We start from the raw sequence: 15,779 nt of genomic DNA on the forward strand, positions 1-15,779 counted from the left end.
TTGCGTGCATATCCATCTGACTGGGGCATTGTAATCGCTGCGCTTCTAAATGACATTTTGAAGGGTGGCCCAGTTCCAGATTCATGGAGAGGGGCGGTGGTCGTCCCTATTTATAAAAAGGGTCCCAGAGATAGCCCAGGGAATTACAGGCCAATTAGCCTGATTGACTCCACGCAAAAGGTGGCAGGAAAGGCAATTTTGGGAAGGATTCTCCATTGGGTGGACGAGAACAGAGTCCTATCTGATTTCCAGGCCGGTTTCCGTTCTGGAACGGGCACCATTGAGCAGGTCTTCAGGTTAGTACTCTTAAACTGGAAGGTCGTGGAATTAGGCAAGGGCAGTCTCTACTTGGCCTTTATTGACCTGAAGACCGCCTTTGACCTGGTCCCTAGGGAGGAACTTTGGAGGGTACTACAGGGTCTGGGGCTGCCCCCCTATATTCTGTCCCTACTCATTAAACTTCACACTAGCAACTATGCCCAGGTCCGTTGGGGGAAAAATGGGGAAACAACGGACAGGATTTCGGTCTGTAGGGGTGTCAGACAGGGTTGCGTGTTAGCTCCCACACTCTTTTCGCTCTACGTCAACGGTGTGGTTGAGCATCTGCAGCAAGAACCAGCGGACGCACCTTGTCTGGGGGGAGTACGGAACCCTACTCTGCTGTTTGCAGATGATACTCTGCTTATCTCAAAAACTCCCCAGGGACTACAGAAACTATTGACCCGCTTCCAGGACTTTTTTCTATCCAGAGGTCTGGTAATCAATGTGGATAAAACTAAATATTTGATTTTTCACCCTCCAAGGAAACTAGGACGCCCGCCTGTTTTGAACACCGTCCCCTTGGAGAAAGTTTCCGAATTTGATTACCTGGGGCTGCGTATAACTGACAATATGAACTGGTCCTCCCACATTGACAAGATGGTCCTGAACCACAAAAAGGTAGGGGGCGCTCTGCTTAGGGAATTTCGAGCATCATCCAAACACTTTGTGAGACCTGCTATCGAGATTTACAAGGCCAGAGGCGTAACATCAGCATTGTACGGGGCCGAGCTGTGGGGCCACAGTAATCTAGAGCCCCTATCCAAGGCTGAGAACAAGTTTTTGAAGGACCTCCTAGCCCTCCCCTCGAGCACCCCTACAGTCCCGGTGCTCTTGGATGTGGGCTGCAAGAGCATGAAAGATCAGGCTCGCCTTCGACCACTGCTTCTTTGGTCCCGTATATGGAGGGTCCCGGAGTTAAAATCCTATGCTGACGGCTTTGCAGAGGTAATGAGCATGGGAGGCTGGGCCAAGATTAAGTGGCTGAGGGACACTAAAAATCTCTTGGGAGAGCTGGGCCTGGGGGACTGTTGGTCTACAAAATCTGCTCCACCAAAGGCTGAGCTCAAAAAACCTTATTGAGACTGGGTCTCTGGTAAACTCACCAGGAACCAAAACCACTGTAACATGACTGCAGCATTTTTGGAAATAAAGGACGTGGTTGCCTATGAACCCTACCTGGACTTAATCACCTTGCCAGTTGATAGGGCCCTGTATTTCAAGCTCAGGGTAGGCACCCTCCCGATCGGGGCCTTTGTGTCAAAATGGAATTCCGGTGTTCATCTATCGCCCTTCTGTGCCCTTTGTCAATCTAGGCCAGAAACGGTAGCACACATTTTTTTTGAGTGCCCGGACTACATTAATCCCAGGCGGTATTGGCTTAAACCTCTCTTTAGACGCTTGGAAATACGTAGGCATCTGGTTGCACTACGTATTATATTGACTGATACCGCCCCTCCAATTGTTTGTGGTGTTTCCAAATTTTTAAAACACTCATGGTTGATTCGCTGCAAGAGACTGTCATTTTCAATTTAATCACTTTTTAGCTAACTTATTTAGGGTTATATCCTATTTTATTGCCTTACTATTTTAATGTTGACATACCTATTTACTGTTTTGAAATGCTGTTTTTATATGTATGTATGCTTTCAAGATATCTTGCATATCGAATAAAAGCTTTTCAACCAACCAACCATATTAAACAATGCAGGACTAAGGGATGAGCCCTGTGGTGCACCCAAAGTGATGGTCTTTTCTGGTGATAAATATGGTCCTAGTACTACTGTTTGCCTGCGATCTGAAAGGAAGGATTTCAACCAGGCCAGAGCCAGATGGGAAATGCCTCAATTTTTTAAAGCTCTGTAATAAGATATCATAAGAGATGATATCAAATTCAGCTGATGAATCTAATAAAATCAGCACTGCTTCCTTTCCAGCATCTAGAGTTAGCTTTAGGGTATCTGCAACTTCCAGCAGCGCTGACTCTGTAGAGTGTTTGGGACGGAAGCCTGATTGCAGGGAGTAGAGACTATTGGCCTCTTCCCAAAAATTTGTCAGTTGCCTATTTACCAATTTTTTGATGATTTTCCCAAGTGCAGGGAGTAGTGAGATTGGACGGAGGTTAGAGAGGAGAGGGATCAGCTACATGTTTCCTCAGTAGTGGTTTAGCAGAAACAAGTTTCCAATCAGTTGGGACTTCTGCAGTGGCTAGCGAGGAGTTTATGATCTTATCGATCAGAGGATTCACAATGTTCAATGGAAGGAGGCCAGGGGTCCAAAGGGGAGCCTGATTTGCAAGATAGAATTGCTTGTCCGTACTGAGCTAGACTAATTCTGTGAAAAGCTTGGAGAGAGGGTCCTTGGTTAGGGGAGTCCACCTCTGAATCGTGTGTGGACAAAGGAGTAGTACTGAACTCGGATTGGATGTTCTGAATTTTTTTCTTCAAAAAAGGAAGACATTTTGGTTGTAAGAATGATTTAACAATTGTAAAGATAGATTTTTGATTGTGTTGGGCTTCTGTTATCTTCTGAGATCTTAGTATGGTAGATTTTTAGGTACAATCTAAACTGCACCAAATCTTCTGCCGTATAGGCTCTTCTCTACCTCCACTCAAGCTGCTTACAGCGGCGATGGTGATCTCCTAAAGTCTGAGTATACCAGAGGGCTGAAGGCCTGGGATTCTGTTTCCTCTTTGTTTGAACTACTAGCACTAGTTTATCGCAGACCTGAGTAATCGAGGTCTTAAACAGGAGAAAGTCCTCCGTAGTGTTTCCATGGGGTGGAGGCAGATGCATATCTGGTCAACTCTGGGTGGGCCATCCGCTTGGCCCATTTACGTGTCATTTGCAGGGTTGGTGCTGTGGGGACAAGAGGAGAACTGGTTGTCTGAGAATTGATACTGAATGGGATCAACATTGATCCTGCCTGATAGGTGGTTTAACTGTGAGTATTGAAAGATTAGAACAAATGCCATCTAGAGTGTGTCCTTCAGAATGTGTGGTGAGTACCACCAATTTATGGAGCCCAAAAGTATTTAGTGTGTCTGAAAACTTTTACTACTTCTGAATCATTTCTGCATTCAAGAAGGCGGTTAAATTTGAATATTGAAGAACCTGTGTGGCTAAAGCATCTCCTAAGGATTCTAAAAATCAGGAACTGGGGCCTGGAGGTCAATAAATAAGCCCATTGGCGACAGACAGGGAAGAGCTAAGAATCAAAGGTTTTCTGCCCCTTTCAAATGGTCTAAATCGAAGTTTAGGCATTGATCGGAATCTAGAAAGATGATTGCCATCCTGCCTCCACGGGTCTTCGTTCTATCCTGTCTAAGAATAGTATAGCCTGGAGGTAAGACCTGGACAATCTCAGGATTGCACCATTCCTTAAGCCACGATTCAGTGATAAAAAGAAAATCCAGCAGAAAATGAAGAAGTGAGTCATGGATTTTTTGGGGTGTTTGCGCCAAGAACTGACGTTAATAAGGACCCCACATAATTGTTTTACTAATGTACTGTCATTAGGGGTGATAGGCGGTTCAGCGAAGTAACCAAGCACAGTTCTGCAGTTAAGGCATGTCAATGGGCCTTTCATTTTATTTGGTGAGAGATTAATGTCACAGTGCTTAGAAGTGCTCGACCTCGGACCTGGAGGAACTGGGTTCGAGTCTCGGTAACGACGCCAAACATCCTGTGATTCTGGGCAAATCACTTAATCTCCCCGTGCCTAACAAAAATGAATGTCTGCCCTCATGTAACGTAACTGGTGCTAGGTAAAGCGCTCTGATACCCGATTCGGTTCGGGTCTAGTTCGCGCTATATAAAACTCTGCAAAAAAAAAAAAAAATGTAGTGTTCAAGGGTTTTTAAGATGCAGATTTCATTGAAATACCTGGCTGTGATCGGGTAGCATGGCTGGCACTAGCTTCGTTCGGACACGGATGGGCGCAGACGGGCTTGCCTTCTGCGTGCCAGCGGTGCACCCGCTGGATGTGTCCACGGTGGAAGGCACATTACGTACTGGTGCCCGCTAACCGCTAGAGCGCCAAAACCAAAAAGATGGCCGCTCTTAAAGGACACTATGTCTCTCCTATTATCAGCAGCTAAGCCGATGCCTTAATTTTGCTTTTTTGTATGTCCCATTGTCTGGCAGGTGTGCTACAGCTGATTACTGCTATGTTCAACAGTTAGTCTCTGGCATTGGTCAGAACTTTCAATATTGAGGGAGCTGTGTTTTTTTCAGGGTTGTCTGCCCACTGTTTTCATATTACCCTTGTTATAACCTTTTTTTTGCTTATTAAGCTGTTTTGTTGTGGAATGGTTGGGAATGGGAAGGTTCTTTTGGACGGTGAAGGTACCCAATTTTGTATATGAAGCTGTATGTTTTAAATTATTAATGTTAAACACATCAGTGAGTGCCTAATCTACTCATTAACTTTCTAGGTATTACACCTGTCTACCACTGCATGTTGGCATTGATGAATGAGGAAGAGAGGACATGGTACCCTCCTAATCACGTCTTCCATGTGGACGAGACCGATAGACACAGTTTGCTCTATCGAATAAGGTAGTGTCTTTTATCAGAATTTCTCTGTGTTTCCAATATAAATGAAATCTTGATTATGAATGATAACCATGACACAGACACTGCTTTATGCCAAAGAAAATGATTGTTAATGTAACAGTAGTAGTTGATCAATTAAAATGTAGTTGTTTGGTTCCGTAGTATATATTGTACAAGGTGCATATGTACCACAATTCAAGCACTTGGTGTGACATGTTGAGAAGATGTACTAGGCTCTGTAAATTTGTGTAGGTGGGAAAATGGTAGATTAATGAACCAACTAGAAAAATTGCAAACTACATAAGTGGGGGAAGAAATGGCAAATTAAGGTGTCATGTTGGCGATTGAGAGAGGGTCACAAAGATAGATTGCTGAATCTTGAAAACACATTACATTAATGTGAGAATGACAGAATATGTTATTTGGAGATCACATAGAGGTGTAATTATGAGTGATATTGCTGTTTGGTTATCTGATAGTGAATGGGTTGTGTGCTTATCATAGACTGCTGAACGAAATCAGCTGTATTCGGCAGTGATGAAAGGTCAAGCTACAGAAACAGAATATTTACTGTTTGATTAAGGTTACATTCAGTTTGGCAGTCCTCCAAAATGTTAGTCCCCAAGGACTCTGACTGCTGTACTTTAAGAGAATTACGGAAATTGCACCTAAAGAAGAATATTTTGACTTAATTGAAAGGCTGTCACAAATTTGGAATACTTTATGGCTCGAGGACTGGGTTTTTGATAACACATTTAATTAACTATCACATTGTTATCCTGGTTAGCCTTTTCACTGCATTAGTTGTCAGCCAGTTTGTTCGAACTCTTATGATAGCCAAACCTCTGAGAATGCTTTTGCTCTTTTGAAAGTGCCTTGTATTCAGTTGCTCCAACACATTTTCTCTAGACATATGGCTCTCTGTTTTTTTATGGACACTGCTACCTGCAGATTCCTGATCTTTTGAACATCCCAGGTGTCCGACTGTATCCAGAAACATTTCACTAGCTCTCTGCGCCGGTAGGGCGGCACTGGCTCCATCTCAGCACTGAAATCAATGCCGCTGTGACATCACTGGCACCCTGACATCAGTTCCTTCTTTTACACGCCACCAACAATTTTTCAGAAGATTACCTAAAATGTCTTTGCTGTAGGGCAGGGATGCCACACCTTAAGGTCCGGTTTTAAAACTCGCATCACAGATCCTCACAACATCTGTCTTTGGTGTCTGGGGTCCAACCACAATGCAAGAGTCTGCAACTCATGAAGAAGCATGCACTCCAAGGCCCTTATAGAAAGGGAGTCCAAACATTTTATGGCCAGGACCAGGAGGAAGTTTTGCATGAGGATGAAGTCTCCTGAGTTGCCATAATTGGAGTCCTCCTAATGCAAGCATAATAAATGGTGTCGACACAACTCTGAGTGGCATCAGACTTTGGAAAGGTAAGTCACTGAGGAAATACCCTATGCCTTAGGACTCCTCTTGAAGCCATAACCGGCCCCTATACTCCAAGAGAAGCCAGCACCTGTGAATCCTCTGGACCAGATGCCGGTGTCTGGGATTAGACACCTGCGTTTCCAACAACATAAATACTAGGTTTGACATTTTTCACAGGGCAGCAATATCTTCTGGAACACCTTCGAGGCCCACGGGTCTAGAAGCTTTATTTTAGGCGTGCCATTGGAAGGCTTCACACTAGCTCTCTTTGTCCCTTTGCCATCCTTTCCTCCTATTTCCAAAGGCCTGATACTGATGGCAATTTCAGGTTCACTGCCAACTCTGTCCTGCATTGTGATTCAGGTAAGGTATTCTCCATTTCCAGCAGCTCCAGACCAGCCTTCGCCAGAGCTACACCCGGTGCCACATACTCAGTGCTTCTGGGCCCTTTCTAGAGATCTAGGAGGGTGACACAAAGAATTACAGAAGAGACTGCATTCTGCTTTGGAGGGAATTCTAATCCTCTGAAGGACCCACGGCAGGACACAGACAGTGAATATGGGCAGTTTGTTGCCAGAAACTCTAATTTTCGGACCCACAAGAGTTGTAAGTGGTCTAGATGGTGGGAATCCTGATTGCGAAAAAGGATGACAGTCTTTGTTCGATCCTAGTCCTTCACTAATTTGTTATCAAGAAAAAGTTCAAGATGCTATATGTTGCTCAGGTACTGCTAGTTTCCTGAAAGAAGGTTTGACTGCGGGTGTCCATCAATCTATAGGTCGCATTTCACATATTGATTCTGTGTTTGCAAAAGAAGTGCTTAATCTTCACAGTGGGATCTGTGCATTACCAAGTTGCGATTCTTCCATTTGGCTTGACTTCGCCTCCCTGAGTTTTCACGAAGGTGATGGCAGTGGTCTCTGCCCATCTGATATACTGGAATCCCAGTCTTCCCATATTGAATGGCTAGGTCCTCAAGGGCAAGTCTACAAAAAATGCATCATTACTGTTGGTTCAAGGAATGTCCTATCAGCCTCCACTAACTGTGGCCATGGTGGTAACAGATGCTTCCAGCCTAGTGTGGGGAGCCCATCTGGAAAACTTTGAGATCATAAGCCTTTAGTCTCCAGAAGAGCAGATCTGATAGAGACTTCTAGCCACAGATTCCTTACCTTAGAATTATTCCAGGCATCACTGGATCTGAAAATGTTCCTGCGCAGTACCCCATGGGGCCAGTAGGTGCTGTTGTTCGGCTCCGCGTGGCATTGTCAGCACCATTTGCACTGGAAGTGACGGGCGCGGTGACTATATAGGCACCACCAGGCGTGCTCATAACAATTTTTTTTCCCGCTCCATTAAATGCAGATCCAGAGAGAGCTACCCCAGTCAATTTCTTTGACTTACTCTTTTTCAACTTTTTTGTTGAAGTTTTTTTGAGATCTTTTCTCCTAGTGTGGTAGGGATGTTCACTAGGAAAGCCAGCTTCAAGTCCTGTGACGCCTGTCACTAACAGATGTGTGTGTCAAACCTACTTCTTGTTTGCCTTTGGTACCTTGAGCGCGACCACCACGTGAAGACCTGCTTTGACTAACGCGCCAGACACCCAAAGGACTTGAGGGAGCGGTACTTCAAGTTCCTTGCCGCTCGATGTGCAATGCCGTGACAGTCTCAATCCTTGTCAAGAGGAAGATAGCAGGAACAGTTGCGGTGCCATCGATCTTAGTCACAGTCGAATTTGTCAGGATGTTTAGGTAAATCCCATAAGAAGTAAAAGAAGTCTAAAACGTCACCCTATCTCTCAAAGTCATCTGACGAGATGGGTGTGGTGTCTTCATTCGAGACCTAGCCCCGCAGTTGAACATATGTCTCCGCCAGCTCCGTGCCTCCCTGAGTTTATGAGAGCCAGAGTGACCCCGCCTAACTCTGTGAGTTTTATGAGGCCATGCACCTCATATTTGGGCAGCCTGTCCATGCCGGCATGTCTTCAGGGCCGGTTGGGGCCTCTACTGGTTTCCTGCCAGCATCCGGAACAGCGCCGGTTGCCCCACCTCGACCTTCCCCAACGCTGGTCCCAATGTCGATGTTACCAGCACTCTCCACTGCCCCGTCCCCACTCTTATCCCCGACTCCAACACAGAGCCAGTGCAGTGTCGTCCAATGCCGGACCCGACTGAGGCCTTGCCCTCCAGGCTGGAGCCTGAGCCCTATTCCTGTGGGCTAGTACTTGGGGAAGAATAGGAGGGGCCACTGTACCCTAAAGAATACCAGCCCCTAGACCCCAACATGGACTGGTGTGAGGAATTGATGGACACCAGTGGACTGGACACCCCCCCATATACTGGCATAATCTCTCCTCCTACCGTGACTAGGGAGGAGGGAGCTTCTTTTGCTGTGGTGGTGAGAAGGGCAACTGAGATCCTGGACCTTCGCCTGCCCTCAGTGGAGGTCAAGACTAACGTCTTGACAGAGGTACTTCAGCTGGGAATGACCCCCTCAGAATCGCTTCTCTCATTTAATGAAGTACTTACGGATGTCTTGGTTGGGACCTGGTCCAAGCCTTGCACAGGGATTCCTGTGCACAAGACAGTTGACCGCCGTCATCACCCTGCCCCAGGAACCTCAGTTTCCTCACACAACACTCTACCCTGGAGAGCTTGGTGATCCAAGCCTCAACTTCCAGTGTAAATCCTGGTGCATTCCCTACCACATTATAAGGGGTGGTATGCACACCGTATTTATCACAATGTACTCCATTTTTAAACATTTACAAATACATTTTACATGTTGCGTGCAGATCTGGGCAGTGCATGCCCTGAATGCACCATAATTAATACAATGCTGTGGGTAGCAGTCCATCACCCTACCTACAGTTTATGCTCCACCACGTCCCTCTAAGGATTTGGACCGACTCCACCGACTGCATCCAAAAGAGCATTGTTCTACTGTCACCGCACAAAAGAGTTATGGATGGACAATCAACTCTTCATGGGGTATGTTGGAGCAAAGAAGGGGAAGACCATGCAGAAACAGACCATTCCCAATGTATCGTGCTCTAAACTAAGATCTGCTAAGCATTGGCCAAGAGGTAAACCCCTGAGGGCTTGTGTGCTGATTCTACCAGAGCTAAGACTGCGACCGCAGCATTAGCACATGGAGTTCCGGTCCTGGACATCTTCCAGGCAGCAACGCGGGCTTCTCTACACGCATTCACAAAGCTTACTGCCTGGACAGGTTCGTCAGGACTTTTTTGTGTGAAACAATTTCGCAGACCCACCTCCAGAGGATATTGCTTGGGTATCTATTCTAATGTAAGTATTCTGTGCCTGATGAACAAGTTACTTACCTTCAGTGAATCTATCTAGCAGTAGATTCCTTACCGACCCATCCAACCCCCTCTCTGAGAACGGATTTCTAGGGATAGGGCTTTTCCTCTTTCAGGGCCTTTGTTTTCAACACTACTGGTCAGTGTTGTTTGTGGCTCTGCGCTTCTGGCATGACAAGTTGCGAAAAGAAACTGACGTTAGCACGCTGGCAGCTAGATAGTCTCTACCAGATAAGGAGTCACCGAAGGTAAGTAGCTTGTTCATACTGTACATCAATCGGCTGGAGCTGAGAGCAATAAGGCTGGCGATCAAGGCCTTCTTGTCATCCCTTCATGGTTGGTGTGTCCAGAGCCTGACTAGCAACATGACTGAGACGAGTTATGTCAACCAGAAGGAATGTCGCCACTTATTATTCCCTCTGCACGGTCTACTCTCATGATATCATACTGATGATGGTCGAAGACAGCTATCTTCCCGGAGCTCAGTTCTGCAACTTTCGCTAGTTTAACGATTAGATCTCATCAGAAAGCAGCCATCTTGGAGGAGGATCTAATCAATCCTCCCCTGATATTTCTTACTGATATGCAGAGATATCTTCATCCATGCATGTCCTTCACATTGTGTGGCACTGAACTTCTGGAATGCGCATTTTGAATTTTGGGAAATTAGACCGACACGGAGGTGTCAGAGTTAAAGAAACCTGATTTGAAACCGCAGATTCAAGGAAGGGGTAAAAAGAAGGGAGTTAGGAAAGGATAAAAGGAAGGTAGCATTGACATTTGGAATGTATGGAGGAAATATAATCAAATATTTGTTATAAAGCACTGTAAAAACAGCAGTCTGTGATTTTTTCAAACCAAAAAAAGTTAACACTATTACCCTCTGATTTTTACCAACTTTGAAAACATTGACAAAACTGCTGGAATTCACAACAAATAGAAACTGAGCACAGGAAAACCCTAGCCATAGTTAATTTAAATTAAATGGCTACAAGACTTAAATATTATTTCCATTGGTACAAAATACCTTGTGGCAGTATCAGGTTTGGCCCGTCCTCCAGACACCATCCAATCACAGCAACGTTTATGCACAAAGAAGTGATTGTAAATGTGCTTCTGTCCTCCAGTGGGAAAATTGTAATGCAGTTTATTCAGGCTTACTTAAAACATCTTTGCATGGGATACAAGTTATTCTAGATGCGGCTGCTTTGCTAGTGAAGGCCTCACTCACCAGAATCATATTACTTTTCAATGGTTTAGCTACACTGCTTGCCCATTAGCGACTGGATAAGTGTAAGGCGCTTTGCCTTGACCATTCATCATTTGATGTATTCACTTATACCCTGTTGGCTGAGTGGTTCAGTTGATATCAACTGCCCCTCAAGCTTAGACAATATATCAACTTCTATTCTGATTCCCTACATTTAAACATATTCAAACTGGCTGCAGATCTTTTTCTGCTGCTGGTTTTCTGAGGAGCTCATCTCCCTTTTCCATCCGCAGTCAAACTTATCTCTTCAAGTTTAACAAAATCCTGAATAGTTTGCTCAACCCCTACTAATCCACTGCTTGCAGCATTGTTCCATCAATGTTACTTTTTATTTTCAAATGTGTTTTACTGATTTTAAGAGCAGAAGCAGGCATCACAGTACAATAGAAAGGCGGCAGGCATAGAAGGCAAACGAGACAGACAGGGACGTCTTCTCTGTAAATAGAACAGTAGGTTAGGTACATATGCCAAATCGGAGGTCTAATGCCAAGGCTGCAAATGGTAGGCGTAGTGAGAGAACAAAACTGTAGGAACAGAAACCAGGAACCCACCCCTACCCCTAACTCCCCCCCACCGTTACCACCCCAACCAGTGTGCCGTACTAGTGAAACAATCACGGAAGCAGTCACATATTGAGTACGGCAATTCCCCATGGGATCACCGAGGCTCTGTTAGTCGCAGTAAGCGGAGGTATCTGTGGCAAGTGATCTCATTAAACTCTTTGGACAGAAGGGAGAGCAGCGGTAAGCAGACCTTCTGAAATGCAGCCGTGGTATGTGTAAGTGTGGCCTGAATACGTTCCATCCCTAAGGTAAACCAGATTTTGTGCAGCCATCCTATGTGAGTAGGCCTGGTGGTCGAACCCCAGAGTGACAGAACATGTTGTGTTGCAGCCTGCATGGCAATCCCCATTTGACGACCCCGGGGAGATTTCAGAGGAAAAGTAAGTGCGTTAGGTAGGCCCAGAATGGTGTAAGCTGGAAATCTCGGGATTTCAGTATTAAAGGTAGAGTCAATGTCATCCAGGACCGCCTTACAATAGTCTCGGACTTCACAGTAGTCCCAGAGGAGATGAGTCAAGGTGCCCCGTTCCCCGCATCCCCTCCAGCACAACGCTCTACGGGTTGGGTTTCCCCTATTGAGCCGGACCGGAGTGAGATGCCAGTACATGGCCAGTTTCACTGCCGCTTTCCTACCTGCGGTGTTGCGTGTGGTGTGAGAGGCTCTCTAGTATATGTAACTCCATTCTCTGGACGTCAGGGCCCTCCCCAGCTCCGCCTCCCAGTGCTTCTGACCTGCTGTTTTGCCCGGCGTGGCGGGGGGTGTGAGCATTTTGTAGAGGTCCGAAATAAGATGCCTGAGTCTTTTGTCACCAGCCACTTCTCGAAGTCCGTCATACGCCTACCAACTAGGGGGGGGTAGTCCGGGTGCGTGAGCCAATGCCGAATTTGAAAATATTGAAAAAGGTGGGGGGAGACTACGTCGTAGCCCTGTGCTATATCCGAGAGAGGGAGAAAGCCCTGTAGATCAAAAAGGTGGCCGGCGGAGCCGCAACTGGTGCCGCGCCATTGTGAGAAGGCATGAGGGTCAGTGCCCGGCGGGAACTCCGGGTTGTCCAAAATGGGGGTGAGTGGGGAGGGGAAGGTCGTCAACCCTCTTTTGACGGCGACCGCATCCCAAACCTGCATTATGGTGCGAGTGATGGGTGACCTCAAGAAATATCGCGGCCTGTGCTGCCGGAGGAGGTACGGAACTTTCCAAAGGGGTGTCTGGGCCATCGCCCTGTCTTGAAATAGCCACCGCTTCTCGGATTCCGGCCTATACCATTCCACAAGATAGGGCAGATGGGAGGCGTGGAAGTATTGCAGAAGGTTGGGGACCCCAAGACCCCCCTCATCCGCGCTCCGGTATGCTAGCCGTTTGTGTAAGCATGACCGCTTTCCCTCTCAGATGAAATGGTGGAGAGCGGCTTGTAGGTTCGCAATGACGCCAGCCGGAGGTAGTACCGGGAGGGTCTGAAAAATGTTAAAAAAAATTGGTAGAGCCGACATCTTCACTGCCGCGACACGCCCGATCAGGGAAAGGGGTTGCTTGGACCAGCGCGTAAGGTCGGTCCGGATCTGGGAGGTGAGGGCCTCGTAATTGAGAGCCACCGTCGACTCTGTAGAGGAGGTGAGAGTAACACCCAGGTATGGGAGTTGTGTGGTCGACTGTAAGCCTTCCCCGTGTGCGGGCGCGTTCATTCGTGGGTGGGCATTTTTGCCCAGTGGCAGTATCAGGGATTTCCCCCTGTTGATTTTGAAGCCGGACACAGCTCCAAAACACTCCTGTTCCCCCAGAAAGGCGAGGACAGAGCAGTCCGGGCGGTCGAGAGAGGCTATGATGTCGTCGGCATAAAGGTCGATCACATGAGGTTCACGGCCGAAGGTGATGCCGTGGATATCAGGGTTATCACGGATCTTCTGCGCAAGGGGCTCCACGTACAAAGCGAACAAGAGAGGCGAGAAGGGGCACCCCTGACTTGTACCGTGCTGGATCTCAAACGGGCCCGATCGGAGGCCACCCAGGCGGACCCGAGCCTGAGGACGGCGGTAACAGCTCGCGATCCAGGACTGAAAGCGGCCCCCCAGCCGAAAGCGCGCCAAGACTCGTTGTAAATAGGTCCAGTCGACTCGATCAAACGCTTTTTCAGCGTCAATAGGCAGCAGCGCAGAGTCCGAGTTTTGGAAGTGGGCCTTGTCGACCAAATGGAGTATGCGTTTGGTGTTATCGCTACATTGGCGATTTGGAACAAAGCCCGACTGGTCGGGCTCTAAGATCCCAGGCAGGCACGGACCAAGACGCGCAGCCAATACACCCGTAAAGAGTTTCAGGTCGAGCAAGAAGATAGGGCGGAACGCAGAGCAGTGCGTGGGTTTCTTACCCGGTTTGGGCAGCACCACTATTTCGGCCGCCAGCATACCCGGGGGGATGGAGCTCGGGCCTTCAAAGGTGTTGAAGAGCCGGGTGAGAACAGGAGCCAATAACTGGCTGAAGGTCTTGTAAAAACCGTCCGAGAAGCCGTCCGGCCCCGGGGATTTGAGAGGGCGAAGGCGGGATATAGCAGCCAGCACCTCATCCAGGCGGATGGGGGCGTCCAGGGCGTCTGCATTCGCCTGAGACAGCGCGGTGACCTCTGCCGAATCCAAATAGGCATCGACGTGTTCGGGTGATACAGCGTCGGCCCTGTATAAAGAGGCATAGAAAGTCCGAAACGCCTCCGCAATCTGGGTCTCCACAGTGATGTCTACTCCCGAGTCATCTGTGAGACTGGAGACCTTTGAGTGTTGGGTTTTAGCCTTCAGGGCGCTAGCAAGTAAGCGGCCAGTGTTGTTACCCCGACGTAAAAGGCGTGACGGAGGCGAAGAGCGGCAAATTCCGCCCTGTCTGTATCTAGGCTGGCTAACTGGGCCCTGGCTGCTTTCAGTTGTCGAAATATCGACACTTATACACATTTTCCTTAATGTTTACGAAATGCCAATCCAGGCCTCTCTCCCCAACTGACACAGTGCCACATGTACCTTTATCTTTATTCAAACGGTCTCATTATATGCGCATTAATTCCTCCGCAAAACCCCTTCTACTATGTGTTACTAATGAGACCGTTTGAATAAAGGTACATGTGGCACTGTGTCAGTTGGGGAGAGAGGGTTCCAAGACAGTGGATAATAATGAATTCAGAGGGCAGACGTTATGTACTGGGCTAGTCACTTTTGATGGGATGTATTTTATAGAAACACTTGTAACCATATTCTAGATTTTGGTCGACTACAGTCTAACAGGCATGTTTTAATTTAATTTGTAGATAACCCCTGATGAAGAGCCTGGTACGGCTCGAAATGCATTGGGTAAACATAGACTGACCTTTGAGGATGACTTACGCACACTCCATGCTTCGGAATAAGGCCTGGATTGGCATTTCGTAAACATTAAGGAAAATGTGTATAAGTGTCTCTTATGTGATTGGAGTAATTACAAAGATGTTCTGAGAAGTAAAGGACCAAATATGAATAAAACTTTGGAAAAAAGGAAAAATGTATGACACTTTTTTGATAAAAGTAAGCAACGCTGTGCACCTGGATTGAGGCGTCTGTTCGCTTCATTTCTTTGATATTTCTACAAACACGTGTTTGGGCAGATCACGGATAACCGGGCTTGCACGCAAATGGATGAAAGTAAAAAAACATAGAGGATTGAAATTGGATGAACAGGTGTGCACTCTCACCCCCCTCTTGTTATGCTTTCAGTTGTCGCCAAACCCGCGGGGCGCCGGTGCGGCCATGAACCCTCTCCAATTCAGAGACCTGAGCGGTGAGGTCGTCCCTCTTTGCCTTGCGTACTTGGCCTCCGCCGCTGCTATTGCGATAAGTTCACCTCGGACCACCGACTTCAGGGCTCCCCACAGGGCCGAAACCGATGTCTCCGAAGTATCATTAATGGCCAAATACTCAGTAATGCACTTGTGAAGTTGCTTAGCAACGTCCGGCCTCTGTAGGAGGGTTTCGCGCAGCCGCCACGACCCAGGGGGGCGGGTGGATTTGGGGACCTTGAGCGTCAGCTCAACCGCGTCGTGATTGGAGAGGGCCGCTGGCACAATGCAAACGTCGCTAAGGGTCGTGAGCAGCTCAGAGGAGCCCAGGTAGTGATCCAACCTGGCGTAGGTGCGGTGTACGTGGGAATAAAAAGTGAATTGTGTTGTGCTGGGATGTTTGGCTCTCCAGAGATCTACCAGACCCCTCTCTTGCAGCCATTCCTTACCGGCGGCTGTAATCACGCTTGTTTCCCCATAGCGATGTCCTGACATGTCCATATTTGTGTCCATTACTAGATTGAGG

General features: G+C 47.3%; 1 protein-coding gene across 5 annotated transcripts in view; it reads left to right on the plus strand.

The window, feature by feature from the left end:
- The window catches only part of JAK2 (Janus kinase 2), a 1,231,913-nt gene that overhangs the window by 606,169 nt on the left and 609,965 nt on the right, over positions 1-15,779 (plus strand). For all 5 annotated transcript variants that reach the window (XM_078676001.1, XM_078676005.1, XM_078676003.1 and 2 more), the window contains one exon: positions 4,755-4,878. In XM_078676001.1, the coding sequence (XP_078532127.1) occupies positions 4,755-4,878 (124 nt within the window). The remainder of the gene's footprint in view (positions 1-4,754; positions 4,879-15,779) is intronic.

Source organism: Lissotriton helveticus, chromosome 2_1 (assembly GCF_964261635.1).
Source record: "Lissotriton helveticus chromosome 2_1, aLisHel1.1, whole genome shotgun sequence".
Taxonomy (NCBI): Eukaryota; Metazoa; Chordata; class Amphibia; order Caudata; family Salamandridae; genus Lissotriton; species Lissotriton helveticus.